This window comes from Hypanus sabinus, chromosome 6, assembly GCF_030144855.1.
Source record: "Hypanus sabinus isolate sHypSab1 chromosome 6, sHypSab1.hap1, whole genome shotgun sequence".
NCBI classification, from domain to species: domain Eukaryota; kingdom Metazoa; phylum Chordata; class Chondrichthyes; order Myliobatiformes; family Dasyatidae; genus Hypanus; species Hypanus sabinus.
Window position 1 is genome coordinate 96493652 of NC_082711.1, and position 27946 is coordinate 96521597.

Sequence of the window (27946 nt, forward strand, 5' to 3'; positions counted from 1 at the left end):
AGTGGCCAGCAGATATAAAAAAAATGGACATATTGATTGGAATTCTCAGAACAACACAAATACTAATACAGCAAATACAAGCAATACACTGCTGGGAAAATAGCAGACTGAAAAGTGTCATTAAGCTGCCTCAGAGACTGACTGAAAGCTGTTGAATGAATGGGGACTGTATTTGCTCATTATAATTGAAGTTGTAATGTTGATTGATTGAAAATTCAAAAAAAGAAAAGAGACAGGTTATAAATGTAGATAGCTTTGTTCAAAAGGATTATAGTTCCTTGCATGTTTATGAGGTCATTCTACTATGTTTGTTTTCCTTAAAGGGGGAAGATGTGTTATTATGTGTGCATAATAAAGAACTTCAATTCCTTGTGGGTAATGTAGGCAGTTCACCCAGAACCAGAAGCAACAATGGTAAAGGGGTGGGACACTCGGGTCAAACAGCAGTTCAGTAATAAAATGTTTCAGTATAACCCCACACCAAGTTTGTCTTTATGAAGAACAGACATAGCAGTAGGCACCTGGACAAACACCCCATTCAAAATAACAACTTGATGTTGAAGGAAATATCATCACCAAGTATCCCGGAAACTGCCTCCTAACAGCACTGAAGCCTCATTACACACCTATATGAATTCTAGAAAGTTGTTTATGATCAACTTAAGGCCCTAGTGATGTTAATACATGCTGCCCATGTCAGCAATGGCTATATTTCATCAATGAAGTGTTCCAACTTTAATTTGCTTATCTTATGAATGATATACCATTAAATACATTGATGTAGAGAAAAAAATAGCTATAGATGTCAAAGGTAGTTTACCTTTTGTAACACCCTGGAAAAGATTTCACTGATAATGTAATGGTTTTTCTGTAGAAGTGGGGTTTGGGTTATGGTTAGAGATAACAAGTGCTTTGGAAAGTAAGCCATCCAGTCAGTGGGGGTGGGGTGTTTTTTGTGTGCCTGACACCAGTGTGAGTTGGGGTCTTTGCTCAGTGGGAGAAGAAGTGAGAAGATGCTGGAGAGAACTGGTCATAGGATTTGACCTGGTGAGGGACCGTGATTCAATGGAACAATGTGTGGAGGTCTACTGAGGATCAGTGAATATAACTTTTGGAAGAGTTGAGTTCCAATTTGTGCACATATGATTGTTTAGTTATAATGGGCCCTTTTTGTTTTTCTCTTCTTTCTTTTCCTTATTAACTCTTAAGTTAACATTCACATTTACAATTCCATTAATCGTATGCAGTGTGCTGTCTGTTATTTCTTGGCACCAAGTTGTAACAGGGTAGCAAATCACATAGTATTCACACTAACCATGTTGGGAGAGCTGTCCCAGTCTCATGGATTTGGCGGGACTGGAGCGTGTATTCCCTAGATGCCCAGGGAAAAACTGAGATTTCACTCATATATGCAGAGAATGGTAGATTCATGGAATGCACTGCTGGGGTGATGATTGAGACTGATACAACAGAGGCAATTATGAAAATTATTAATTGGCCCATGGATGTAAAAAAACTGGAGTGTATTGGGCTGTGTAGGAGGGAAAGTTTAGATGGATCATGGACGAGGTTTATATAGGATGGCACAAAATCATCAGCCAAAGAGTTTGTGCTGTGCACTACTGTTCTATGATCTATAAAATTTGGGGCAATTTAGGTAAGTGTGTTTGGTTTAAATAAAATGTGTCTTCACTTTGTCTAATAGGAGCTGTTCCAAGCTGGAGGGGCACCACCACACATCATCTTCAATGGCCATTCAGCTGAGCAAAATAAGGACTTGCCATCATTTTCTGTACTGTTCTGATTGTTCACCCACTTCCAGATTCCTCCAGGCTGTTTTCCCTACTATTCCATTATGTCAACATTTAGTCTCTCCATCCTCCTCCCAGTCTCTCACCTTCAAGGCTTTCCTCGTTCTTTCCATACTCATTTTGATGAAATGGTGATACTTCACAGTTTCAACAATCAACTGCCATAGATTTCATATCCCGAAGTGCTTCACTAGAGATTTAAGAAAATCAGGGAGATAGAGAGGATGTGGAGGTAAAAACTTAGGCAAGCATTTAAACGGGTTTAAATTTTTGGCAGACCAGCATGCCAAGATTACTGCCATGATCTCCTGAAAGCTCTTTAAGGCAACCCAGATAAAATGATTCAAACAGATCTGCAGTGCTGCTGAAGAAAACTGCATGAGGGAAGATGTTACCTTGTACATTCTCAAAATATAAACCAACTTAATGTCACAAGGTTGACTTACAATCTAAAGAATTGGGCCGAAATTGCTGATTTGTGTGATTTAATCTGGAAATGGTTTCAGGTAACACCTGCTTCTAGTATATCAGCTTGAAATTATGCTGTATCAGAAAAGAAAGGGCTATTCAATCCAATTTCTAGTCAATAGAACCAGGGAAACTGCAGATATCGCAAGTGGCAAGGTAATAAATTTAAAGAAAAAACAAAGATGACAATTTTTAAATCAAAATGTCATCAAATTCGATATAATGCAGGCTAGCAGGCATAGAATTGACAGGGAAATGGGACTTAATGCAAGTTAGAAAATGGGGATGATTTGAAAATACTCATGCTCACATGAGAGCAGGGAAGCAGGTCAGCTCGATGAACACTATAATCATTACATTTGAAGAAGTACCATAGCATTATCTTTGCTTTTCATGATGATCCTGGAAGGAAGGCAATTTTGGCATGAGTAATGATACAATTGTACTTGAAGTAATCTAGTTATATCTAACAATAGATATCTGAGCCTGCACCATTTATAATGGAGAACATTTTTTTATTATTTCGTTTCAAGAAATCAAAAAAGATGGGAGTGAGGGAATGGTTCATCAGTTGCTGCAAGTTTGTGCAGAAAAGGTAAGGTTGCCATTTGGGAATTTGGAAGCTCATTAACTGTTCTAACCTTTAACTCCCCCTCATCTCTGTCCGTAAACATTAACCGGACCAACAACTCCCCACATTGCCCCCAAACCATCCCTACAAACCTAAAACAAATTAAAGGTTGACTCACAGCCTTGAGCGACATCATAATCAGAATCAGAATCAGGTTTATTATTACCGGCATGTGACGTGACATTTCTTAACTTAGCAGCAGCAGTTCATTGCAATACATAACCTAGAGGAGAAAAAAAAAATCAAATAGAAATAATAATAATAATAAATAAATTACATTATACACATATTGAACAGATTTTTTTTAATGTGCAAAAAAAACAGAGATACTGTATATTAAGATAAGTGAAGTAGTGTCCAAGGATTCAACATCTATTTATGAATCAGACGGCAGAGGGGAAGAAACTGTTCCTGAATCACTGAGTGTGTGCCTTCAGGCTTCTGTACCTCCTACCTGATGGTAACAGTGAGAAAAGGGCATGCCCTGGGTGCTGGAGGTCCTTAATAATGGATGCTGCCTTTCAGAGACACTGCTCCCTGAAGATGTCCTGGGTACTTTGTAGGTTAGTACCCAAGATGGAGCTGACTAGATTAACAACCTTCTGCAGCTTCTTTCAGTCCCGTGCAGTAGAACCCCCCCCCCCCCCACCCCATAGTAGACAGTGATGCAGCTTGTCAGAATGCTCTCCACAGTACAGCTATAGAAGTTTTTGAGTGTATTTGTTGACATACCAAATCTCTTCAAACTCATAATTAAGTATAGCCACTGTCTTGCCTTCTTTATAACTCCATTGATACGTTGGGACCAGGTTAGATCCCCGGAGATCTTGACACCCAGGAACTTGAAGCTACTCAGTCTCTCCACCTCTGATCCCTCTATGAGGATTGGTATATGTTCCTTTGTCTTACCCTTCCTGAAGTCCATAAACTGCTCTTTCGTCTTACTGACGTTGAGTGCCAGGTTGTTGCTACAGCATCATTCCACTAGTTGGCATATCTCACTCCTGTACGCCCTCTCATCACCACCTGAGATTCTGCCAACAATGGTTGTGTCGTCAGCAAATTTATAGATGGTGTTTGAGCTATGCCTAGCCACACAGTCATGTGTATATAGAGAGTGGAGCAGTGGGGTAAGCACACACACCTGAGCTGAGCCAGTGTTCATCATCGGCAAGGAGGATACTTTATCACCTATTCACACAGACTGTGGTCTTACGGTTATGAAGTCAAAGATCCAGTTGCAGAGGGAGGTATAGAGGTCCAGATTCTGCAACATGTCAATCAGGATTGTGGAAGTGATGGTGTTAAATGTTGAGCTATAGTCAACGAATACCATCCTGACATAGGTGTTCGTGTTGTCCAGGTGGTCTAAAGCCCTGTGGAGAGCCATTGAGATTGCATCTGCTGTTGACCTATTGTGGAGATAGGCAAATTGCAATGGGTCCAGGTCCTTGCTGAAGCAGAAGTCTACTCATGACCAACCTCTCAAAACATTTCATCACTGTCGATATGAGTGCTACCAGGCAATAGTCATTAAGGCTGCCCACATTATTCTTCTTTGGCACTAATATAATTGTTGCCTTTTTGAAGCAAGTCGGACCTTCTGCCCATAGAAGTGAGAGGTTGAAAACATCCTTGAGTACTTCCGTTAGTTGGTTGGCACAGGTTTTCAGAGCCTTACCAGGTACTCCATCAGGACCTTCTGTTTTGCGAGGCTTCACTCTCTTTAAAGACAGTCTAACATTGGCCTCTGAGACAGAGATCACAGGGTAATCAGTGCAGCAGGGATCTTTACAGCTGTAGTTGTGTTCTCCTTTTCAAAACGTGCATAGAAGGCGTTGAGTTCATCTGGTAGTGAAGCATCATTGCTTTTCATGGTATTGGGTTTTGCTTTGTAGAAAATAGTCTTGCCAACCCTGCCAGAGTTGCCATGCATCCGATGTTGCCTCCAAACTCATTTGAAATTGTCTCTTTGCCCTTGAAATAGCCCTCCACAAATCATCCCTGGTTTTCTGGTACAGGTCTGGGCCACCAGTCTTGAATGCCACAGATCTAACCTTCAGCAGACCATTGTACCTCCAGGTTCATTCATGGCTTCTGATTTGGGAATGTACAGTAAGTCTTTGTAGGCACACATTAATCCACACAGCTTTTAATGAAGTTGATAACGACTGCAGCATACTCATCCAATTTTGAAGCTGAATCTCTGAATACAGTCCAACCCAGCAATTCAAAGAGGTCTTGTAGGTGCTCCTCTGCTTCCCTTGCCCATACCTTCTTGGTCCTCACTACTGGTGCTGCAGTCTTCAGTCTCTGCCTATACTCAGGGAGTAGAAGTACAGCCAGGTGATCAGATTCCCAAAGTGAGGGCATGGAATAGCACGCTAGGCATTTTTGATGGTGGTGCAGCAATGGTCCAGAATGTTGTTTCTTCTGGTATTGCAAGTTATCTGTTAATGGCAGTTGCTCAGTGATTTTTTTCAGACTGGCCCAATTAAAATCTCCTAAAACTATGGTGAAGGTGTTAGGGTGCACTGTTTCATGCATGTTGATCCCATTGCTCATATCATCTAAAGCCTGCTTGACATTGGCCTGAGGTGGAATGTAAACTGCTACCAAAATGACCCCAGAGAACCCCCATGATAGGTAAAAAGGGTGGCACTTAACTGCTAGATGATCCAGGTCTGGTGAGCAGAATTGGGACAGCACTGATAAATTTGTGCACCAAGAGGTAATCATGAGGCATAGTCTTCCACCTCTGCTTTTGAGGGGCTCGAAAGAATGCCAGCTTGACCAGATAAGAATGTATTTTATCCTCTTTCTCCCAGGACCTGTCTGGTGAGTGGGCTTTGTAGAGTTATGTTCAACCTGTTGAAAAGTTGGGGCAGATTCCAGGAGAAGGGAAGGGGTGTAGTATGCAAGAGCCTATGGAAGCTTAGTGTGTCCCTTTGGACAACAAGGATATGAAGATCCCTGCAAATGGTCCATCTCTTCTCATCAAGATTTGGGAACAGCTTCTTTCCAACTGTGATAAGACTGCTGAACAGATCCTGACCCGGATCTGGGACCTACCTTCCAAATATCCGGACCTGACTTGCACTACCTTACTTTCCCTTTTCTATTTTTCTAATTATGATTTATAATTTAAATTTTTATTGTATTTACTTCAATTTGTACTTCAGGGAGCACGAAGCACAGAAATAAATATCACTGTGATGATTGTACGCTCTAGTATCAATTGTTTGGTGACAATAAAATATAATAATAATAATAATAATTTAATGAAGTTCCTTTTTCTTCTGACATATTTTCACATGTGGTTCCCACTGTCAAAATAGAAATTACACACAGATGCTTATACTGTGTTTAATCCATTCTACATATTTAATAATGATCATTGGATCACAAGTGTTCACATATTTGCATCCAGGTGTTGTGAACAGGTGAAAGTTCTGCCCCTTTGCCAAACAGGTGAAATGTTACTCTTCTGAATCTGTACTTATTCACATTTGAATTTATAGCAGTAGCTTCACTTACAACCCAGCTTCCTGCACTTTTGTGATTGCAGTTTCAAATGAGAAGAAAATGCCCTGTTTTCAAAGCTGAAGTTGAGTTTATTTTCATCTGCACAAGTATATGTTCAGTATCCAGGGATACAACGTAAAACCACAGCATTGTAGGCACATAGCATCATATAAGTAACATATATTCTACTTTATTGCTTATTCATTATTGGAAACTATTTTTACCATATGTTACTTCCTCACATTTCTGGAGCATTCCTTCACAGTTAGTACACCGTGTTAATGTAGTTCCCTAAAATCCATGCAAATGTCTCACATGATTCTGCCTAGTCACTCATTTGTTTCTGACACCCTTCATAATTCATCAGCTTCATAATAATAATGTCTCCGCTCTCACTGTGAAATGAGGACTGCTCTTTTTCCCTTATTAGGGAGAAAGAGAGAGCCTGTGGTATGTTGAATTACCGGGTGAATGAGTAGTCTTTGGGGTACTGCAAGTCTGTGTCTTTATTGATGCTTTGCTGCATGTTCGAGAGCTTGGTGTGGGGTGCCGATGCTTTTTTGCTGGTGGGGGGGGGGGGGGGTCATTGCTTTCCTGCTGCTTGTGCGTGGGAGGGGGAGCTGCAGGGGAGGAGCTTTGAGATTCTAACCTTTAATTGTCATCCATTCTTTGGGGCACTCCTCTGTTTTCTTGGATGGTTGCAAAGAAGAGAATTTCAGGAGGTATATTGTATACATTTCTCTGACATTAATTGTACCTATTGAACCTATTGAAATGTAGATGCTATTTATTGGTACTGCTCACACCTGGGATGCACTGATAATATCACCAGATTTTTTAAAAATCAGTCCATTTTGGAGTTAATGTACTTCTTCTGCTTAAAACAGCTGGAAATTCATATAAGCTGGATATCTCCTTGTAGACAAAGAAATCAACTGAAGGGATGGTATTGTCATGATGCATATTTAGACCCAAGTGCAGGATAGCAAAAAGACTCAAGAAGGCTAAACAAAGCTAGGAATTTTTTTTAACAAATGAGACATCATGAAGCAGTAGAACTAAGTCTTGGATAACTTGGAATCACTCAGCCAGAACATCATGAAGCAGGGATCAGGGCCAGCAAGAACCCAGAGAAGTTAGCACTGCCCCTTTAAATAGTCTCCATGGCACAAACGAATCTATGAACAACTAATTAAAACCCCAGACTTCTGACAAGCTTACAAGTAACCATTTGATAAGAGACAAAAGTCCAAGGATACTTAATTGGACACTTGCAAAGTTCTGAGGAGAATTAATTGGAAGTATCAAAGGACAATTGCAACAGAGGAAACAACGCATTGGACCACTGTTACAGTAAGACTGAGAGTGCTTACCATGCTATTCCACATCCTGGCTGTACTTCTACTCCCTGAGTACAGGCAGAGACTGAAGACTGCAGCACCTGCAGTGAGGACCAAGACGGTATAAACAAGAGAAACACAGGTGTGCTTACAGGACTGCTTTGAATTGGTGGACTGGACTATATGCAGGGATTCATCTTCAGGTCTGGATGAGTATGCATAGTTGTTACTGACTTCATTAAAACTTGTGTGGATAAGTTTGTGCCTACAAAAACTTGCCGTGCATTCCCAAACTAAAAGCCGTGGATGAATCCAAAGGTCTGTCATCTGCTGAGGGTTAGGTCTGTGGCATTTATGTCTGGCAACCCAGGCCTGTATAAGAAAACCAGGGATAATTTGGCGAAGGCTATTTCAAGAGTGTAGAAACAATTCTGAACCAGGTCGGAGGTGATATTGGATGCACGTCAACTCTGGCAGGACATTACTTTCCACAAAGCAACACCCAATAGCATGAATGGCAGTGATGCTTCTCTACCAGATGAACTCAGTGCCTTCTATGCCCATTTTGAAAGGCTGAAGATAACAACAGCTGTGAAGATCCCTGCTGCACCCAGTGACGCTGCGATCTCTGTCTTGGAGGCCAATGTCAGGCTATCTTTCAGGAGGGTGAACCCTCATAAGGCCACAGGCCCTGATGGAGTACCTGGTAATCCTCTGAAAACTTGTACCCAAACAACTGTCGGGTATATTCAAGGACATTTTTACCCTCTCATTGCTAAGGGTGGAAGTTCCCACTTGCTTCAAAAGAGCAACAAATATATCAGTGCCTAAGAAGAGTAGTGTGAGCTGATGAAGGGTCTCAGCATGCAATGTTGACTGTACTCTTTTCCATCGATGCTGCCTGGCCTGCTGAGTTCCTCCAGCGTTTCCTGTGTGTTGCCGTATAGCTCACTGTCTACACTCTGCCTTCTCAATCCAATCCCGATGCTGCGTGTGACATCATACACACTACTATCACAAGACTTCAGGCTCAACACCTCATTGCATTCATTGCAGTATTGCCAGAATTCAACCATGTTTCACTCTCGATAACCCTACCCACCTTTCATCAGTTCATCAACTGTCTAATAAAACACTGGATCTACTGTTTACAAATGTTAAAGATGCATACACAGTTATTCCCCCCAATTGGAAGATCAGATCACAGCCTGGTTCACCTCATGCCCTGTACAAGTCCAAAGTACAACAACAGCTAGTTACCTCCAAGATAGTAAAGAAATGGTCTCCAGAGGCCAGCGAGGCCTTGGAGGGCTGTTTTGAGGCCACTAACTGGAACATGTTTTATGAACCATATGGGAAGTCATTAGAGGACTTACTGACTGTATCACTGGCTACATCAGCTTCTGTGTGGACACAAATACCATCAAGGACTGTTTGCTGCTTCCCCAACAACAAACCATGGGTCACCAGTGATCTGAGGGCTCTTCTCAACCACAATGAGAGAGGCAGGGAGGAATTGAAACATGTGCAGAGGGAGCTAAAGAAGATCAAGGTGGCTAAAGAGGAGGGAGCTGGAGAACAAGCTTGGGCAGAGTAGCACTTCGGAGATGTAAAGAGGCTTGAAGAACATCACTGGCTTCAATCAGTCTGGCTGTAGAGCCTCAGAATGTGGCCATGAACAGGTTAATGAGTTAAACCAATTCTTCAATTGCCCTCCTGTTCACACACCCCTCAGTACACCAGTGCAGATGCCAAGGCACCCAATACCGACTACCCTCGCCTCCCCCCATCCCCACATGGGTGAACTACAGAGGCTACCACTGTCTACATCCCCTCCTTGCCTTGCACCTACCATCCACACCGCCACACACCAACTATTGCCCTGGTCACTTTCACCAGCCCGCCAGTCATCATGGACTCTCTACTGAGAAGGGCTCAGGAGAAACTCAGAAACGACAAAGCATTGGTACCCGATGGTGAGAACCCCAGGGTCCTGAAGGAGTGTGCCGAGTAGCTGTGTGGAGTTCTCTAGCACATTTTTAATCTGAGTCTCAGCCTGGAAAAGATCCCAACTCTGTGGAAAGGATCATGTGTGGTCCCAGTACCCTAGAAGAGGCAAAAGAAGCTTTGAATAACTATTGTCCAGTGGCGCTGACCTAACATATGGTGAAGACCCCAGTGAGGCTGGTCCTGGCTCACCTCTGATCCTTGGTCAGATCAGCCCTCGATCCCCTGCAGTTTGCCTTCCAGGAGCCCATTGGAGTCAATGATGCTGACATCTACCTACTGAACAGAGCCTACTCCCATTTGGATAAGCAGGGCAGCACTGTGACAATCAAGTTTTATTTCTCAGGTGCCTTCAATACCGTACAGCCCTCATTGCTGGGGGCAAAGCAATGCTTTATTCATTGCAGCTTGGTACTTCCTTTGTATACTGGATAATGGACTACCTGACTTGCAGACCACAGTTTGTTTCGCTTTAGAGCTGTGTGTCAGACACGGCTATAAGCAGCATTGCGGCCCCATAGGGGACTGTATTGGCTCCTTCCTGTTTACCCTGTGTACCTCGAACTTTAGATACAACATTGAGTCATGTTATCTCCAGAAATTCTCTGGTGACTCAGAAATAGTTGGGTGTATAAAGAGAGGATGGGAGGATGAATATGGGGTCCAGGTGGAGGACTTTGTCAAATGCTGCAGGCTGAATCATCTGCAGCTCAACATACAGGGGCACAATTGAGAGCATCCTGACTGGCTGCATCACTGCCTGGTATGGAAACTATACTTGCCTCATCTGCAGGACTCTGCAGAGAGTGGTGTAGACAGCCCAGCACATCCGTAGATGTGAACTTCCCACTATTCAGGATATTTACAAAGACAGGTGTGTAAAAAGGGCCCAAAGGATCATTGGAGACCCAAGTCACCCCAACCACAAACTGTTCCAGCTGCTACCGTCCGGGAAACGGTATCGCAGCATTACATTCAAGACCAACAGGCTCCAGGACAGCTTCCTCCCCCCAGGCCAATTCATGCTGATACAATTGTATTTTTATGTTATATTGACTGTTCAGTTATACATAGCATTTATTATAAGTTACTATAAATTGCACATTGCACATATAAACGGAGATGCAACATGAAGATTTTTACTCCTCATGTATGTGAAGGATGTAAGTAATAAAGTCAATTCAACTCAATTCAGTAAGACAAAGGAGATGACGATGGACTAAGCCTGCACTGCTCCCTGTTACTAATGATGGTGAGGATGTGGATGTGGTGGGGACCTACAAGTATCTAGATAAAAGATTTGAGTGGCGCACCAACACAGTGGCTATGTACGTAAAAGAGCCAGAATCACCTTTACTTCCTGAGGAAACTGAGGTCTTTTGGAGTTTGCAGGCCCTTCCTTTGCATATTCTACTAGTCTGTTGTCACCTGTACGATCTTCTATATGGTGGTGTGCTAGGGCAATGACCATCAATACAGGTGATGCTAACAGGCTCAATAAACAGGCTCAATAGAAAGGCTAGCTCTGTTATAAGAGTCAAACTGGACACACTGGAGGCTGTGATAGAACAAAGGACTTAACAGAAAATCCTGGCAATTCCAGACAATGTTTCTCACCCTCTGTATGCCACCTTGGCTGAACAAAGGAGTTTTTTTAGTAATAGACAAAGACAACTGTGCTGGTCCAAAGAGCACTACATGAGCTCATTCTTAGCCATTAGGCTCGATAATGAGGCAAACTATAGCCAGGAAAGTGATGAACCCCTCCTGCTAGACTGTTTGAGGTAACTTTATTTTTCTTTTTTATTCTTTCTTACTTTTCTTCAAATATTTGTATATCTGTGCACTTGTAATGCTACTGTGTCACTTTGGGATCAATAATAAAGTATATTTATCTATCTACAGCACAGAGCATAAAACAAAACAGCAAAATAAAACAGCCCTCAGAATACTCACTGACAAGCCAATGACGCAAGGTTGTGAAAGCTGGCGGAGCAATAGGTGCATCCTTATTAGATCTTGTTTCAGCCTTTCCCTTCATCTTTCTATACAGACTCTCTCTCCTCTACCTTCCAGTCAGATGAGGGCTTTCAACTTGAAGCTTCAGCCATTTCTCACCATAGATTCTTCTTGACTCACTGAGTTTCTCCTGCAGTTTTTTTTTTGCCACTTATTCCAAAATCTGCAGTTTCTTATTCCTCCATCAATTGTTGATCATTAACTTCACAGAAAGAGTTAGTTGATATGATAACATTCCATACATGGTTGATTGTGCACTGGATTCTCCCACAGTGTTGTTGAAAAATATTTAGCACATTACCTCTCTATTAACAATGGAAATACATTTAGATATTTATCCTGTTCCTGCGCTTTCATTTCTTTTGAACCCTTAACTTGTCAAGATTGCTTATCTCAATGGTTCATTCCTGTATTAAATCCGAAAGAGCCACATTGATCCTTCCCAAACTCAGCCAAAAACCAAATACTCTTGATGCAAGAATATTCAGTGGGTTAACTAACGTCTTCAGGATGCAGAGAAGTGAATTCTATATTTTCTCTTCAAGGATACTGTCTAACCTTTGGAGTGTTTCCAGAAATTTCTGATATACCTTGTACTAATCCTTATTTTCACTTAACTGCACTGGCAACCTGATCCTGGCATATTTAATTTAAGAAACTTGGAATTGTATTACTATTATTTTCCAGCACCCCTTGCTTAAAAGTTCTTCTTTGTCTCATACTTCTACAATTCTGTCATTGTCACATGAGCTTTGACTCCAGCTTCTTGTTAGACCATGAGACCTTAAGATATAGGAGTAGAATTAGGCCATTTGGCCCATTGTCTGCTCCATTTCATTATGGCTGATCCATTTTTCCTCTCAGTTCCAATCTCCTGCTTTCCCCTCATATGCCTTCATGCCCTAGCCAATCAAGAAACCATCAACCACTTCCTTAAATATACATAGACTTGACCTCCACAGCTGCCCATGATAACAAATTCCTAACCTTTGGAATGTTTCCAAGAATTTCTGATATTTCACTCTCTGGCTAAAGAAATTCCTCATCTCCATTCTAAAAGGCCATCCCTCTATTTTGAGGCTGTGTTCTTTGGTCTTAGACACTCCCACCATAGGAAACATCTTTTCCACATCCACTCTCTCAGGGCCTTTCACCATTTGATAGGTTTCGATGAGGTCACCCTCATTCTTCTGTATTCTAATGGTTACAGGCCCAGAGCCATCAAACCTTCTTTATATGACAAGCCGTTTAATCCCAGAATCATTTTTGTGAACCTCCTTTGAATCCTCTCTGGTTTCAACACACCCTTTCTGAGATAAGGGGCCCAAAACTGCACACAATACTCCAAGTGAGGTTTCACCAGTGCTTTATAAAGTCTCAATATTACATACTTGCTTTTATACTCTTGTCCTCTTGAAATGAATGTTAATATCATGTTTCCTCACCACAGACTCAACCTGCTGTAGCTTGCTGATAGGTACGAGATTCTTCTTGGTGTGCCCTATCACTATATCTTCAACTTTTTCTGCAATTGTGACTGTATGTTTGCTCATCATTGTTGAGCATGTAATTCACTATGAAGTCTGCTAGGATGTGTTATGAGGTGACAGAAATTAATGTTTCAACCATTTCCTAAGTAAATTATTCTTGTGCAGGTAATGGGCAAGGACAAAAGCAGAGTAAACTGTGAATCCCTCATAATTAAATAACCATCAATATTCTAAATTTGAATAGAAATAATGCATCAGATGATGATGTGCGCATGTGGAACTCTACACTAACAAAAGGCTAAAAAACTGAAAAGAGGATGAGAGAATAGACAAACAATTAAGCAAATTAGAAATACAAAAAACATCATCTTTAGATGACATGTTTACTTTCAGCAGTGCCAAATACTTAGAAGTAAACAGATGCCTACTTATGAATATTGTGAATCAGCCAACTAATCAATGCATTCAAATGCTTTGAGAGACACTAAAGGAAGACTAATATTTTCACGTGAAATTATATTAGAAAATAAATTTAAGTATATGTAGATTTTCACAGAAATCAAGAACTGAAAGCTATAATGATGCAGCTAAAATATAAATAAGTAAATGAATAAACTATGAAATAGAACCAGCAAGAAAAGATAAGCAATAAATTATTTACTTCATATTTGTATTTCAGTCCAATTATATTTCCACATATTTTGAAATAATTTGAGATGTGTTTTCCAGCTCTGTGTTATCACTGCATTCCACACTTCCAACACCACCTTTCAGTAACTTTACTTGTAAAGTTCACACATTTGTTATGCCTTCATATCACACTCTGGGTTATGTCAATGATGCTGATTATCCATGAAGAAAGGCTTGCTTCTGCTTTTGTTTACATTTATAGAATGCTTTTGTTCTAGGCATGACAAAATGCTCATCAAAATATATTTCTAGGTTGCCCTAGAAATTGCAATGCAAGCACTTGCTTTTCTAGAATAAAGAAGAGTTCAATGTACAAAGTAAGAACTCAGCAGGCAAAGCAGTTTCTGTGGACGCACTAGGTGTAAGACAATGCTTCAGGTCAAAACCTTGCATTAGGGCTGAGAGAGAAGAAAAATAATTTACAGTATATAGTGGGGCAGGATGGCAACAGAGGCTGTTAGATGAAAGGTGGAACCAGCTGTGGAGGGGGTGATGAGTAGGTACGGAAATGGAATGGGAGAGATGGACAAAGTGAGGGGGAAAAACCAATGGATAGCCATGTGTGTGAGGAGAACAGGGGTGTGGGTTACATGAAATTGGAAAACTCAAAGTTCAATGTTCAATGATTCAAAAGTAAGTTTATTATCAAAGTACATATATGTCACCATATACTACCTTGAGATTCAATTTCTTGCAGGTATTCACTGAAGCACATATAAATACAATAGAATTGTATTTATAGAATAAAAAAAATCTCAGGTAGGTATCAGGTATCATCTTGTATCAAAGGTAAGAGAGTAAAGAATTCAAACACTGATTTAAGGTACAAGATTTGGTGGAGAGCTGAATGAAACTTTTTGTCACTTGAAGGTGGTTAAGGGCCTTGAACACTGCTTTAGAGGATGGTGGAGAAGAAATCAGCAATGCATTTAAAATTCACCAAGTTAACCACAGGATGAGTTGTAATGAAAGGGCTGGTAAAAGATTTGTGTCAAAGGATTTTTTTAATGTAACTCTGCTGTTGTGGGCATGGTGCACCAGATACTGTATTCTTCGATACTGTACATTTTACAGTTTGTTTCTTCTAAAAAGCCTAGCTGCTGAATCTCTGACCTGCTTAAATGTTAAAAGGTCCTTTGCTCAGCATACTACCTTCCTCTCACAACTGTGTGAGTCTACACCAGGCCAAAATCATTACACTGGTCTTTCATTTCAGTAATAATCATTACGGCGTTCTTATTTTAAGACTACCCCTAAAATCAATCACTCTGCCCACAGTTGTCACCATAGCCAATGTCTCCTTACAGAGCTCATCAAGTTTTGACTGAAAACTCTGCCAGGAAACATCTTGGCCAGGTTTCATTAAATTGTACACAATATAAAAATGAATTGTTATTGTACACCTGATGGAGAGATGCTCCAGAAAAAAAACATCTTTATAGTTGAAAGGATCAAAGGATCATAATGGAAAATTAATGTTTCAGACCTGAAGGATTTTCATTTGAATTAACAATTTCCTAAACAGAATGTTCATCTGAAGTTGAAAGGAATCTACCAGCTGCTCCATTAGACACCTTGGGCTCATATCTACTTATGTAAAAAGTGCAGCTATGTTTAACCAGTGAATCAAAAACTATTATGTAGAATCTTGTGACTAAAAATTATTCCTTCTGCCAGCTGTTGCACTTAAAATCTTATTTTAACCTGAAGCAAATGATTGCAGTCATAACAGGTTGAATCAGAATCAGGCTTATTAGCACTAACATACAGTATGCTGTGAAATTTATTGTTTAGCGGCAGCAAGACAAAAAAGTTACAAGAAGTAAATAAATAGCGTAAAAGAGAAATAGCAAGTTAGTGTTCATAGGTTCATGGACTGTTCATAGATCAGATAGTGCAGGGGAAGAAGTTGTTTCTATAACATTGAGTGTGAATCTTTATGCTCCTCTATCTCCTTACTGCTGTTGAATGCTGAGCTGTAATCAATAAACAGCAGCCTGATGTATTGCTGTTCTCCAGTTGCTCCAAACTGAGTGAGCAATCAGTGAGATTAGTTCCTGTGTAGACGGGTTGTGGCAGTAAGCAGACCGCAGCAAGTCCAGGTCCTTGTTCAGGCAGCAGTTAATTCTGGCTTTGGCCAACCTCTCAAAGCAGCAGCAGTGGTTTCCAGTAGCCACATTTCCTGAGACAGTGGAGATATTCCCTGAGCCTCCAACTGCTGCATTTGCTTGCTGGGTGGACTGCAGCCCTGAATATTCTGCTTCTGAAGACCTAGGGTTTTTGTAATGACATGAAACAATATCACTGCGATATATGTAGATTTTGGCTGTAGTAGTTCTTTTCAGGAACGTGTGTTAATTCCCTTGGGAGCTGCACATGAAAAGTCACCATTCTCCATTGCCATCTTGTTTAAATTGGTCTCCAGGACTTTCTCTGAACCAGCAAAAACTTACAGGAGCATCAGCAAGGCCATAGACCCTATAGAGATTACAGAGGAGGAGATGTTCACTGTCCTGAGGCAAATCAGAGTAGACAAAACCCCAGGGCCTGACAAGGTGTTCTCCTGGGCCTTGTGAGAGGTAAGAGTAGAAAGTACAAATACCCCAACAGAGATATCTAAATCGTTCTTAGCGACAGGTGAAGACCCAGAGAATTAAAGGATAGCTAATATTGTTCTGCTGTTTATGAAAAGCTGTAAACATAAACCAGGAAACCATAAGCTGGTGATCCTGACAACAGTAGTGGGAGAGTTCAAATCCCAAACAAGAGAAAATCTGCAGATGCTGGAAATCTGAGCAACACACACACAAAATGCTGGAGGAACTCAGCAGGCCAGGCAACATCAATAGAGAAAAGAGCAGTCGAGGTTTCGGCACAAAATGTCGACTGTACTTTTTTCCATAGATGCTGCCAAGCCTGCTGAGTTCCTCCAGCACCTTGTGTGTGTAATGGGAGAGTTATTGGAAAGTATTATAAGGGACCAGATATATGAGTATTTTAATATACAGGGACTGATTAGGAATAGTCAGCATAGATTTGCGCGTCTTTAGGAGCTTCCCCAGGTGATAGAAAGTTGTAATTGTCCACCGAACAGGATGGCTTCCCAAGTTTGTCAGAACTTCCACCAGGAATGTGAAGATGCAATCAACAGGCAGATTAACATGGAGCTCTATTCCTCCTATGTTTATCTCTCCATGTCCTTTTACTTTGACCGGGATGACATTAGCCTACATCACTTCTCCAAGTTCTTCAGGAAGCAGTCCTATGAGGAACAGCAGCATGCCGAGAAATGGATGGAATTCCAGAATCTGCGAGGAGGCCGGATCGTGCTAGAGGACATCAAGAAGCCAGAGCAGGATGACTGGACCAATGCTCTGGAAGCGATGCAGAGAGCCCTGCAGATGGAGAAGGACGTGAACCTGAGTCTCCTGGATCTGCACAAGCTTTCCACTCAGCATGGTGACCCTCATCTATGTGATTTCCTGGAGAGGAACTATCTGGATGAGCAAGTGAAGATGATCAAGAAGCTTGGAGATTACGTCACCAACCTGAGGAGACTGGGCGCCCCCGAGAATGGCCTGGGAGTGTACCTGTTTGACAGACTGTCCCTGGAGGAGAAGGATTAGAAGGACTTCATGTCATTACCTGTTAAAATTGTAAAATCAAACTCTTTATTTGTGTGAATCTTAACTTGACTAACTCAAAGGTATTGGAATGGTATATCAACTGAAATAAATGTCAAAAAAAAAAAAAAAAAAAACAGATTTGCGCATGATAAGTCTGTCTAACCAATCTTATAGAGATTTTTGAAGATGTTACCAGGAAGATTGATGAAGGCAAGGCAGTGGATGTTGTCTACATGGACTAGAGTGAGGCATTTGACAAGGTCCTGCGAAGGAGGTTGGTCAAAAATGTTCAGTCGCTTGGCATTCGAGATGAGGTAGTAAATTAGATTAGACATCGGCTTTGTGGGAGAAAACAGAGAGATGGTTGCCTCTCTGATTGGAGGCCTGTGATTAGTGGAGTATCACAGGGATCGGTGCTGGATATATTGTTGTTTGTCATCTATACTTAATAATCTGGATGATAATGTGGTTAATAGGATCAGCAAATTTGTGGATGACACCAAGATTGGGGGTGTAATGGACACTGATGAAGATTATCAAAGCTTTCAGCGGGGTCTGGACCAGCTGGAAAAATAGACTAAAAATGGCAAATGGAATTTAATGCAGACAAGTGTGAGATGTTGCAATTTGGGAGGACCAACCAGTGTAGGTCTTACGCAGTGAGCAGTAGTGCACTGAGGAGTGGCATAGAAAGAAGGTATCTGGGAATACAGGTCCATGATTCATTGAAAGTGACATCACATGTAGATCGGGTCTTAAAGAAAGCTTTTGGCACATTGGCCTTCATGGATCAAAGTAGTGGGTGAACGTCAACAGGATGAGGCAGTTTAAGTAGTTCAGTACAGACTAGATGGCCAAAGGGCCTGTTTCTTTGCTGTAATTTTCTATGACTCTCAACATAAGCTATCAGACTCCTCAATACCCAGAGCCTGGACTGACACCAACTTACTGCCCTCTACTGTGCCTATTGTCTAATTTATTATTTATTGTAACGCCTGCACTGTTTTGTGCACTCTATGCAGTCCTGGGTAGGTCTGTAGTCTAGTGTAGTTTTCTTTTCTGTGTTGTTTTCACATAGTTCAGTGCAGTTTTTGTACTGTTTCATGTAGCACCGTGGTCCTGAAAAATGTTGTCTCGTTTTTACTGTGTACCATACCAGCAGTTACGGTTGAAATGACTACAAAAAGTGACTTGACTTGATAAATTATATAAAACATTTAGAAAGACCCTTCAGCCAAACCTTTCGAATCTAACCATGGTGCTCGCCCAGCTAGTTCCAACTTCCTGCATTTGATCCATATTCCTCAAATCACTAACCCTCTATGTACCTCTTTAACTGCTTTATAAATGATACTACTTTACTTACTTCAACCACTTTATCTAGCAGCTCATTCCATATCCTCTCCACTCCTTACATGAAAAATTTGCCCTTCGGGTCTCTTTTAAATCTTTCCCCTCTCAACCTAGATCTATGCCACTTGTTTTGGACTCCCTAGGAAAAAGACTGTTACTGTCCACCTTATCTCCACCTCTCATTATTTTACACATCTCTTTAAGTTGCCCCTCGTTCAAGGAACAAACGTCTCACCTGTCAACATCTATCTATAATTTAAGTCCTCTTGTGCTGGCAATATTCTCATAAATCGTTTGTATATTCTTTCCAGTTTAACCATGCCTTTCTATAGAATGGTGATCAAAAGTGTACAATGTACTTCAATTGCAGCCAACAATGTCTTACAGAACTGCAGCATAATGTCCCAGCTCCTATACTCAATGCCCTGATGATGTGGGCCAGTGTGCTGTCGGCTCTCAGGTTTCTGTACTTGCAGATTTGGAATGTAGGAGCAGCTGCAATAGTACGAGTCATCTGATAACTTTCCCAACTCCGCTGCCATGATCTTGTTGGACTTGTGATGAATTGACAAAATAAAATCCAGCTTAGTGCCTTTTTACAGACATACTCCTGCTGCAAGGCAAGTCCCCCAAAAATATTCACTAACTACTTGTTCATTATAGCACAAACTATATTCTATATTTGGATATCTTACAATGTGAGCTTGTTGCAATGATTGACCTGTAATTATGAATATCCTCAGAATCATTTTCCTGTCTACCATTCCAATGATGGAGTATGATATAACTTTTATTATTATTGCAATTTTTATATTAGATCAGAGTGACACATTGAAGGTGAAACTGTGTATGTCAGGGTCTGATGGTCAAGTGGGCTTTCAGAAGCAACCTGAGATTTCACGTTTTGAATGCAAGAACAATTTTCTGAGAAAGTGATGTATTGTGCTAGTTTATGTAACTGAGCAGTCCACTGATGGTATAGGCTTGCTGTTGGCAATATCAGAAACAATTGAAAGAAAAGTCTGGTATGAAGGATTTGTTCAGATGATGCATTTGTACAAAATCTGCCTAATATATTAATTCCCAGTCGGAGATTTATCACAATCAGAGCAAGATATATGCTAGTGGAAAACTTACTTAGGTGGCAAGGTAGTTACTTGTGTTACGTACCCCGTAACTGGGTCACTTACTAGCAAAGATAGAGAGGTCTGTTGAAATCTGATGGTACTATTTTTAACAGTATTTATTGGTAAAAATACACAAAAATAATATCAATGCACACATACAGATAATATACATCGTCAATACTAAATCTAAAAGCACGGGTATAATAATAATCAATAAGAAATAGTTCTATCGTTGTCTAGGGGATAATGTATTGTCCGATGAAAATATAAAAGTCACTTTAATTCATTCAAGCTGCAGCTTTCGGTTGAAGAGAGACAGATGTTTACGCTTGCCAGCTTTTCCTTTTTATGATGTCGATCCTTCGAGAGTTCCGTTTTTGTAGTCGGTCCGTTTAGCTAAACCGTTCCGTGGATGCCCGCCAATTCCTAGGCCAAGGAAAAAACCGCACGCGAGCCCCATCGGCTGTCGCTATTAAACGCTGTTACGGGATTTCCCCAGACCCTCTCTTATCCCCACTCACGGGGTCTCAGATGTCACTCAGGGTGGAATGATGCCATCCCCCAACCAGCCCACCTTGCCTGAGGGCTTCCACGAAACATAATACTCAATACACAATTCTGTCTCCAAGAGACAATGACCTTTTCCATGGCTTTGTATCGCTGAGGGCCAGGACATTCCAAACATCTCTCTATCATTTCCTGGGTCTCCTGCCCTGACTTAATAGCGATCTCGCGATTCTCAAAAAGGAGGGGGGGGGGTACAGGCGTAACACTTGTCTTTTAAACAAGGATAAAAGATATTGAATAGAGGAGTTAATATAAGGATGGAGAGTAGTCATTAAAAAAATAGATCAGGACTGAAAGCTTATGAATGATTGAATGAAAAAGAATGAAAGACTATTTTACCAAAGTATTACCAGATTTTGCTGAAAATGATGTCTAAGGTTTTGGACCTAAATGATTGATCACCTTGTGTGTTTGACATGAGTTTAAATAAGTCTTTTAACAGTCTGATGTGATTTTATGCTCTGGATACATTAGTCCATTTTTTCATTTCCACCAAGACCAATTCCCCATCTCTCAGCACCTAATTGTAGGAGATGCAATTCCTTCAGAAACATAGAAACATAGAAAACCCTACAGCACAATACAAGCCCTCAGCCCACAAAATTGTGCCGAACATGTCCCTACCTTAGAAATTACTAGGCTTACCTATAGCCCTCTATTTTTCTGAGCTCCATGTACCTATCTAAAAGCCTCTTAAAAGACCCTATGGTATCCGCCTCCACCACTGTTGCAGGCAGCCCTTTCTTTCTCATCATACAGGGATTCAATTTGACCTTCCTGTTGAAGTTGTGATTTGCTTCCAATTCAGCAGATAGCTTGATATGGGCATGATGTGACCTCTTCTACATTGTGGTAACGAGATGCAGATTGGGTGACGATTTTGCTGAACACTTCTGTGCTGTATAAAAACGTGATATCACATTGCTAACTTCAGTCGCTGATCACTTTAATTCTCCAGCACATTTCCACTTTTACATCCCACCCCAAAGTTATGCAAGTTTGTAGGATAAGTGGCCACTGTAAATTGCTCCTTCTGTGTAGCTGAGTGGTAGAATCTGGGGTGATTGAAGAGGGATATGTGGAGAATAAAATGGGATTAGTGCATGATTTATGTGAGTGGGAACTATAATGGTTGTCATTGACTTGGAGGACCAAAGAGACTGTTTCTGTACTGTATTACCATATATGTTAATATCGATGGAAGTAAATTTTTGAGACAGAGCGCAATATGTAAATGTCTTTATTAACCAGTATGTAAATGTATGCTGAAAGAAAAGCATTAAGTTAAAGAATGAAAAATGGCTAAGGGACACTTACTATTTACTGAATTGAAATACTGAAATATCTGGTTTATTCCCTACACAATGCACATTTACAACAACGGGGCATGTGTGCAAGAGAAGCAAAATGAGTGAAGAAATCATTTTCTCTGTAGAAAAATAACTAATAAATCAACATCTCAGCTGCATTAAATATGACATTATGTATGTATGTCAAGGACAATATAAAAAAGAAGTTAGGGATATTCATATAAATTCTCAATAGGACAAAATAATATTCAAGAAAATGTTAAAAGGTCATGAAGTTAATTACATGGAATTTCAATTATCGGATCCAGGGGGACAGCAATGAAAAGTAAAGGATGAAAAAGAGAGAATTTTTTTAGAAGTACAAAAACATTTATACAAGTTATACAGTGAAGAAAATGAAATAGATATAAGACTTTAAAAGAGGATATTTTGTGGACTTCTTTAAAATAGCTAAACAAATATTCACCTGATGTCTTTCACAAAGGAATGAAATACAGGATGGGGTTCAGCATTCTGAACTGATTACTTTGGTCCATTCTTCCTTCTGTACCTATCTGGTCTCTTGCAGCATTTTCCTACGTAACTGCTGGAGAGGCAACCTCTCCATTGCCCATCACCCAGGAACAAAACATTCCATCAAGTTAAAGTTAGAAATGACCTGATTTGATTTAATTTAGTGTTCAATGTGATATACTCTTTATGTTACCACCTATGGATTGTGAAAACCAAATGAAGGATGAAGAAACTGGACCCAGACATAAAGATTTTTAAAAAGGAGACTTTATTCAAGAAAAACAAGGATTATTCTCAAAATAATGATTGGAATGTCTACTTGCAAAATGATAGAAACAAAATATTAGAGAGAGTAAGACAAATTTTTAAAAATCAGAAGCAGTTAGAAAAAAAGTGTCAGGAATGAGCAAAGACTCTTCAAAGCACAGAGGAATTTTTCTTCATAGAAACCATACAAAGCAATATGATTATGAAAGCAGCTAAAAGCAATATGGGAAAATATACAAAGGGTGATCAATATGTTTGTGGCCTAAGGTAGAAGGAGTCAATTTTAGTAAACCTAGCACATTTATTTTTCAACATAGTCCCCGCCTTCATTTACACACTTAGTCCAGCGGTCGTGGAGCATACAGATCTTGGACCTCCAGGAAGTGTCCACAGCAGGGGTGATTGATAAGTTCATGGCCTAAGGTAGAAGGAGATGAGTTATTGACTTCAAACTTTCTGCACAATCAGTCAAAGAGTTGAACTGCATGTGCATGTAACGAGAACTGTATAACTCATCTCCTTCTACCTTAGGCCACAAAATTATCAATCACCCATCTGTGGACACTTTCTGGAGGTCCATATGCTCCACGACCGCTGGACTAAGTGTGTAAATGTGGGAGGGGACTATGTTGAAAAATAAATGTGCTAGATTTTCTAAAATTGACTCCTTCTACATTAGGCCACAAACATATCAATCACCCCTTGTATATCACAGAGAAATGAAGACGAACGTTGAATGAGAGCTGTACTTAGCCCAACACCCAGTCGCAGCATTTACTGTACACTCACCTGATCAAGATGCAGATTGGACAAGATAAATTTCAAGCCTTGGCAGTTGTGCAGTGAGTAACAGCGAGGCCTCTGCAATGTATGGACCTTAGGGGTACGTTTCTCTGAGGACCTGCCTTCTATCAAAGTTATCAGGACTTTGAACACAGAGCAGGACAGCACAGGGAAAGTCCTTTGGCTCACAATGTCTATCTCTCCTAAGATAGCAATCTAAATAGATCCTGTCCACCTGCTCATGGGTCAATATCCCTCTATTCCCTGCCTTTGTCAAAATGCCTCTTAAATGTTGCGATTGTATCTGCCTCCATCAACTCTCCTGGCAGCACAGCCCAGGCATCGATCTCCCTCTATGTAAAAAAACCTCAAAGATCTCCTTTAAACTCTTCCTCGCTCACCTTAACCCTATGTCCTCTAGTATTTGACACTTGTACTTGTGAATATGACTACCCTATCTATGTCTCTCACAATTTTATAAATTCCTATTAGGTTGCCCCTCAATTTCTGATGCTCCAGAAAAAACAACCCAAATATGCCTAAATTCTCTATATAGATAATACTCTCTAATCCAGGCAACATCCTGGTCAAATTAACACTTCTGATCGATAAAGGCAAGTTTGCCACACCTTTTTACTGCACTTAGTGTTGCCACTTTCCAGGATCTATATCTCAAGATCTCTGTGTACATCAATGCTCCTAAGTCTCCTACCATTTACTTTGTATTTTACTCTTCTATTTGCCCTGTCAGAATAATACCCCTCCACCACTTCTCTGTCTTCCATGAGCAAACCACAAATAAATCTACCACTGATGCTCCATCTTCTGGATCAGTTTACCATAAAGGACTTTACCAAATACTTTACCAACATCCATACAGATAGCCTTGTTTACCTTAAGCACTTTAAGCAACTTTATCAGGTACTCAGAAAAAGACTCAATCAAGTTCATAAGGCATGACTTGCCCACAAAACTCCATGCTGACTCTCACTAATAAGCCCATGTTTTTCCAATCACAAATAAATCCTATGTCAAAGTACCCTATACAATAGCCTCCCTATCACTGGTATGGAGGCTTTGGAGAGGATGCAGCAGAGATTCACCAAAATATTGCCCTGCAGTAGAGAGTATTAGTTAGAAGGAGAAGTTAAGCAAACTTGGGTTGTTTTCTCTGGGACACTGAAATCTGAGAAAGACCTGATCTAATAGAGCATTATAAAATATGAGAGGGATAAATAAGGTAGATAACCAGAGTCTTTTTCCCAGGGTGGAAATATCAAGTGTTAGTGAATAGCTTTCAGAGGGGGAAACATTAAAAGAAAGCATGTTTTATTTTAACAAAGAGAGAGGTGGGTGCCTGGTACACTACAGTAGTGGTGGTGGAAACAGATATAATAGTGACATTTTTAAAAGCATTTAGGCAGACACATGAACATGGAGGGAATGGATAGAGATGAATCATTTGTAGGTAGATAGGATTAGCTTAAATTGGTTTCAAGGTCACACAGATGAAAAGCCTACTTCACTGTTGTAATCTTCTATGTTGTATGCACCAGCCAAGCTAATAACACTATTGAGATAACAGTATACATTCACTACCACTGGGCAGATTTTCACTGAGACTAAACTTTATTAAATGATACCTGAATGGCCTTTTAAAATATATTCATAATTTCTTACACTATAAATTGTTGAGTTTGAAAATGCATAAAATATGTCACTGGTCATAAAATTATTTGTGCAATACAGTATTTATAAGCTTTAATTTTTATATGTCATATAAACAGAGCATTGCAAAAGACATTAGCTTGCTGTTACATTCCCCTGAAACCATTTCTGACAAAATAAAAGAGATTAATATGATTCATAAATATCACGAGTTGAGAATGCACTTAGTTCATAATAAAGGACATTTTTGTACAGAATCAGAGGGTCACTATCAAGGCCTACACTTACAGTTCATTACTAATTGACTCTGAGAAGGTGGTGGTGAGCCTCTTTGTTGAATTGTCATTGTGAATGTCCCGTCCCCCCACCACATCCCCAATAGTGCAGGTGGGTAGAGAGTTCCAGGATTGATACAGTGACACAGCAATTGGCTAAGTCTAGATAGGATGTGATTTCAGTGGAAAGCCTGCAGGTGATGGTGTTCTCTGCACTGACCAGGCTAGTCATCCTTGATGATAAAAGCCACAGGCTTATGAGGTCCTGACAGTATAGCCTTAACTACCAACTGAAGTGGACTTTATAGATAGTGCGGTAGCAGTGGCAGGAATTAATGTGTTGGGTGGTTAATGGGGTACCAGTCAAGGAGCCTCTGCAACCCTGGATTATTTTAAGCTGCAAGCTGCACTCAACCAACTACATGGAGGATATTCCATCAGATATTTGGTGCATTGCTTGTAAATAGTTGAAAAGCTTTGCATTATCAAGAAACAAGCCATTAGCTCTACAGGATACTTAGTCCCAAACATGCTCTTATGGCCATGATATTTATGTAGTTCCTCTAGTTGTGGTTCTAGTCAAAGTTGACCCCAAGAATATTGGTTAATTTAAGACTCAGTGATGATATCAACATTCAATAACATGGAGAGGTAGACAGACTCTTACTTGTTGAAAATGATCATTGTCCGGCATTCCTTTGGCATGAAGATTGCCCTTAAGTCTTTCAGCTTATGGGCATAGAACATACTACAGTAGAACAGTACAGCAGAGTACAGTCCTGCAGCCCACAATGCCAACCTTTTAACCTGCTCTAAGATCAAACTAGCACTTCCCTCCCACATAGTCCTCCATTTATCTTCCATCCATTTGCTTTTCTGAGTCTTTTGAATGCCCTAATGTGCCTGCATCTATCACCACACCTGGCAGTATATCTCTTTGCATGCACCACAGTCTACATAAAAATCTTACCTCTGATATCCCCCCTATACTTTCCACCATTTTCCTTCAAATTATGCCCTCTTGCATTAGCTATTTCCACCCTAGGAAAAAGGCACTGACTGTCAATGCCTCTTACTATCTATTTTATTATATTATTATGTCAATACTATCTTATTAACATTGCCTCTTATTATCTGATGTGCCTCTGTTAAGTCACTTCTCATTCTCTTTCACTCCAAAGTGAAAAGTCCTAGCTCACTGGACCTTTCCTCATAGGCCATGCACTCCTATCCAGGCAGCATCCTGGTAAATCTCCTCTGCAACCTCTCTAATGCTTCCATATTCTTCCTATAATGAGATGACCAGAACTAAACACACTACTCTAAATAAAATCTAACCAGAGTTTTACAGAGCTGCAACATTACCTCACAGATCTTGAACTCATTCCACGGACTAATGAAGGCCACACACCATACATCTTCTTAACAACTCTATCAAATTTAGTGGCAACTTTAAGAAATCTATGAACATAGACCCCAAGTTCCTCCACAGTGCTAAGAATCCTGCTATTAACCCTGTACTCTGCTTTCAACCTTAATCTTCCAAGGTGTATCACTTCACACTTTCTCAGTTTAAACTGTATCTGCCACTTCTCAGCCCAGTTCTGCTTCCTTTCAATGTCCTGTTGTAACCCACAATTACTTTCTATGTTATTCACAACACCACCAATCTACATGCCATCTGCAAACTTAAAAACCCATCCTTCCACTTCTTCATCCAACTCATTTATGAAAATCACACAAAGTATGGCACAAAACAGATCCCTGCAGAATGTCACTGGTCACAGACCTCCAGGCAGTGCCCTCTTCATCTACTATCAGCTTCTCCTTTCCGTTGCAAGCTATTTGTGAATTCATGCTGCCATGTTTCCCTGAATCCCATGCCTCCTGCACTTGATATTCATCAAGATCCCTCTTTCTAGTGAATGGTGAATCAAAGTATGCATTAAGGGCTTTTCCTGCCTCCTGTGACTCAGAATCAGAATCAGGTTTAATATCACGGACATATGTCATGAAATTTGTTATCTTTACAGCAGCATTGCAATACAATACATAATAACAGGAAAAAACTGAGAATTTCTGTATATATATAATATATAGTTATATTAAATAGTGCAAAAATGCAAAAATAAAATCAAAAAAGTAGTGTTCAAGGGTTCAATGTCCATTCAGAAATTGGATGGCAGAGGGAAAGAAACTGTCCCTGAATTGATGAGTGTGTGGCTTCAGGCTTCTGTACCTCCTCCCTGATGGTAGCAGTGAGAAGAGGGCATAACCTGGGTGCTGGGGATGGATGCTGCCTTCTTGAGGCATCACTCCTCGAAGACATCCTGGATGCTGGGGAGGCTCGTGCTCACCGAAGAGCTAACTGAGCTTACAACTTTCAATCCTGTGCAGTAGCCTGCCACACCCGCCCCATAACAGACAGTGAAGCAGCCCATTAGAACACCCTTCACAGTACAACTTTAGAAATTTG

General features: G+C 40.5%; 1 protein-coding gene across 1 annotated transcript; it reads left to right on the forward strand.

The window, feature by feature from the left end:
• The first annotated feature begins 17035 nt into the window (after positions 1-17035).
• On the forward strand, positions 17036-17685 carry LOC132395708 (ferritin heavy chain B-like). Its single transcript, XM_059972641.1, has one exon. It carries the CDS (start codon positions 17077-17079, stop codon positions 17605-17607), a length of 531 nt encoding a protein of 176 aa, XP_059828624.1. The 5' UTR covers positions 17036-17076; the 3' UTR covers positions 17608-17685.
• The last annotated feature ends 10261 nt before the right edge of the window (positions 17686-27946 follow it).

Excerpts from the sequence above, each read along its gene's own strand:
- LOC132395708 (XM_059972641.1), top strand. The coding sequence starts at position 17,077 with ATGGCTTCCCAAGTTTGTCAGAACTTCCACCAGGAATGTGAAGATGCA.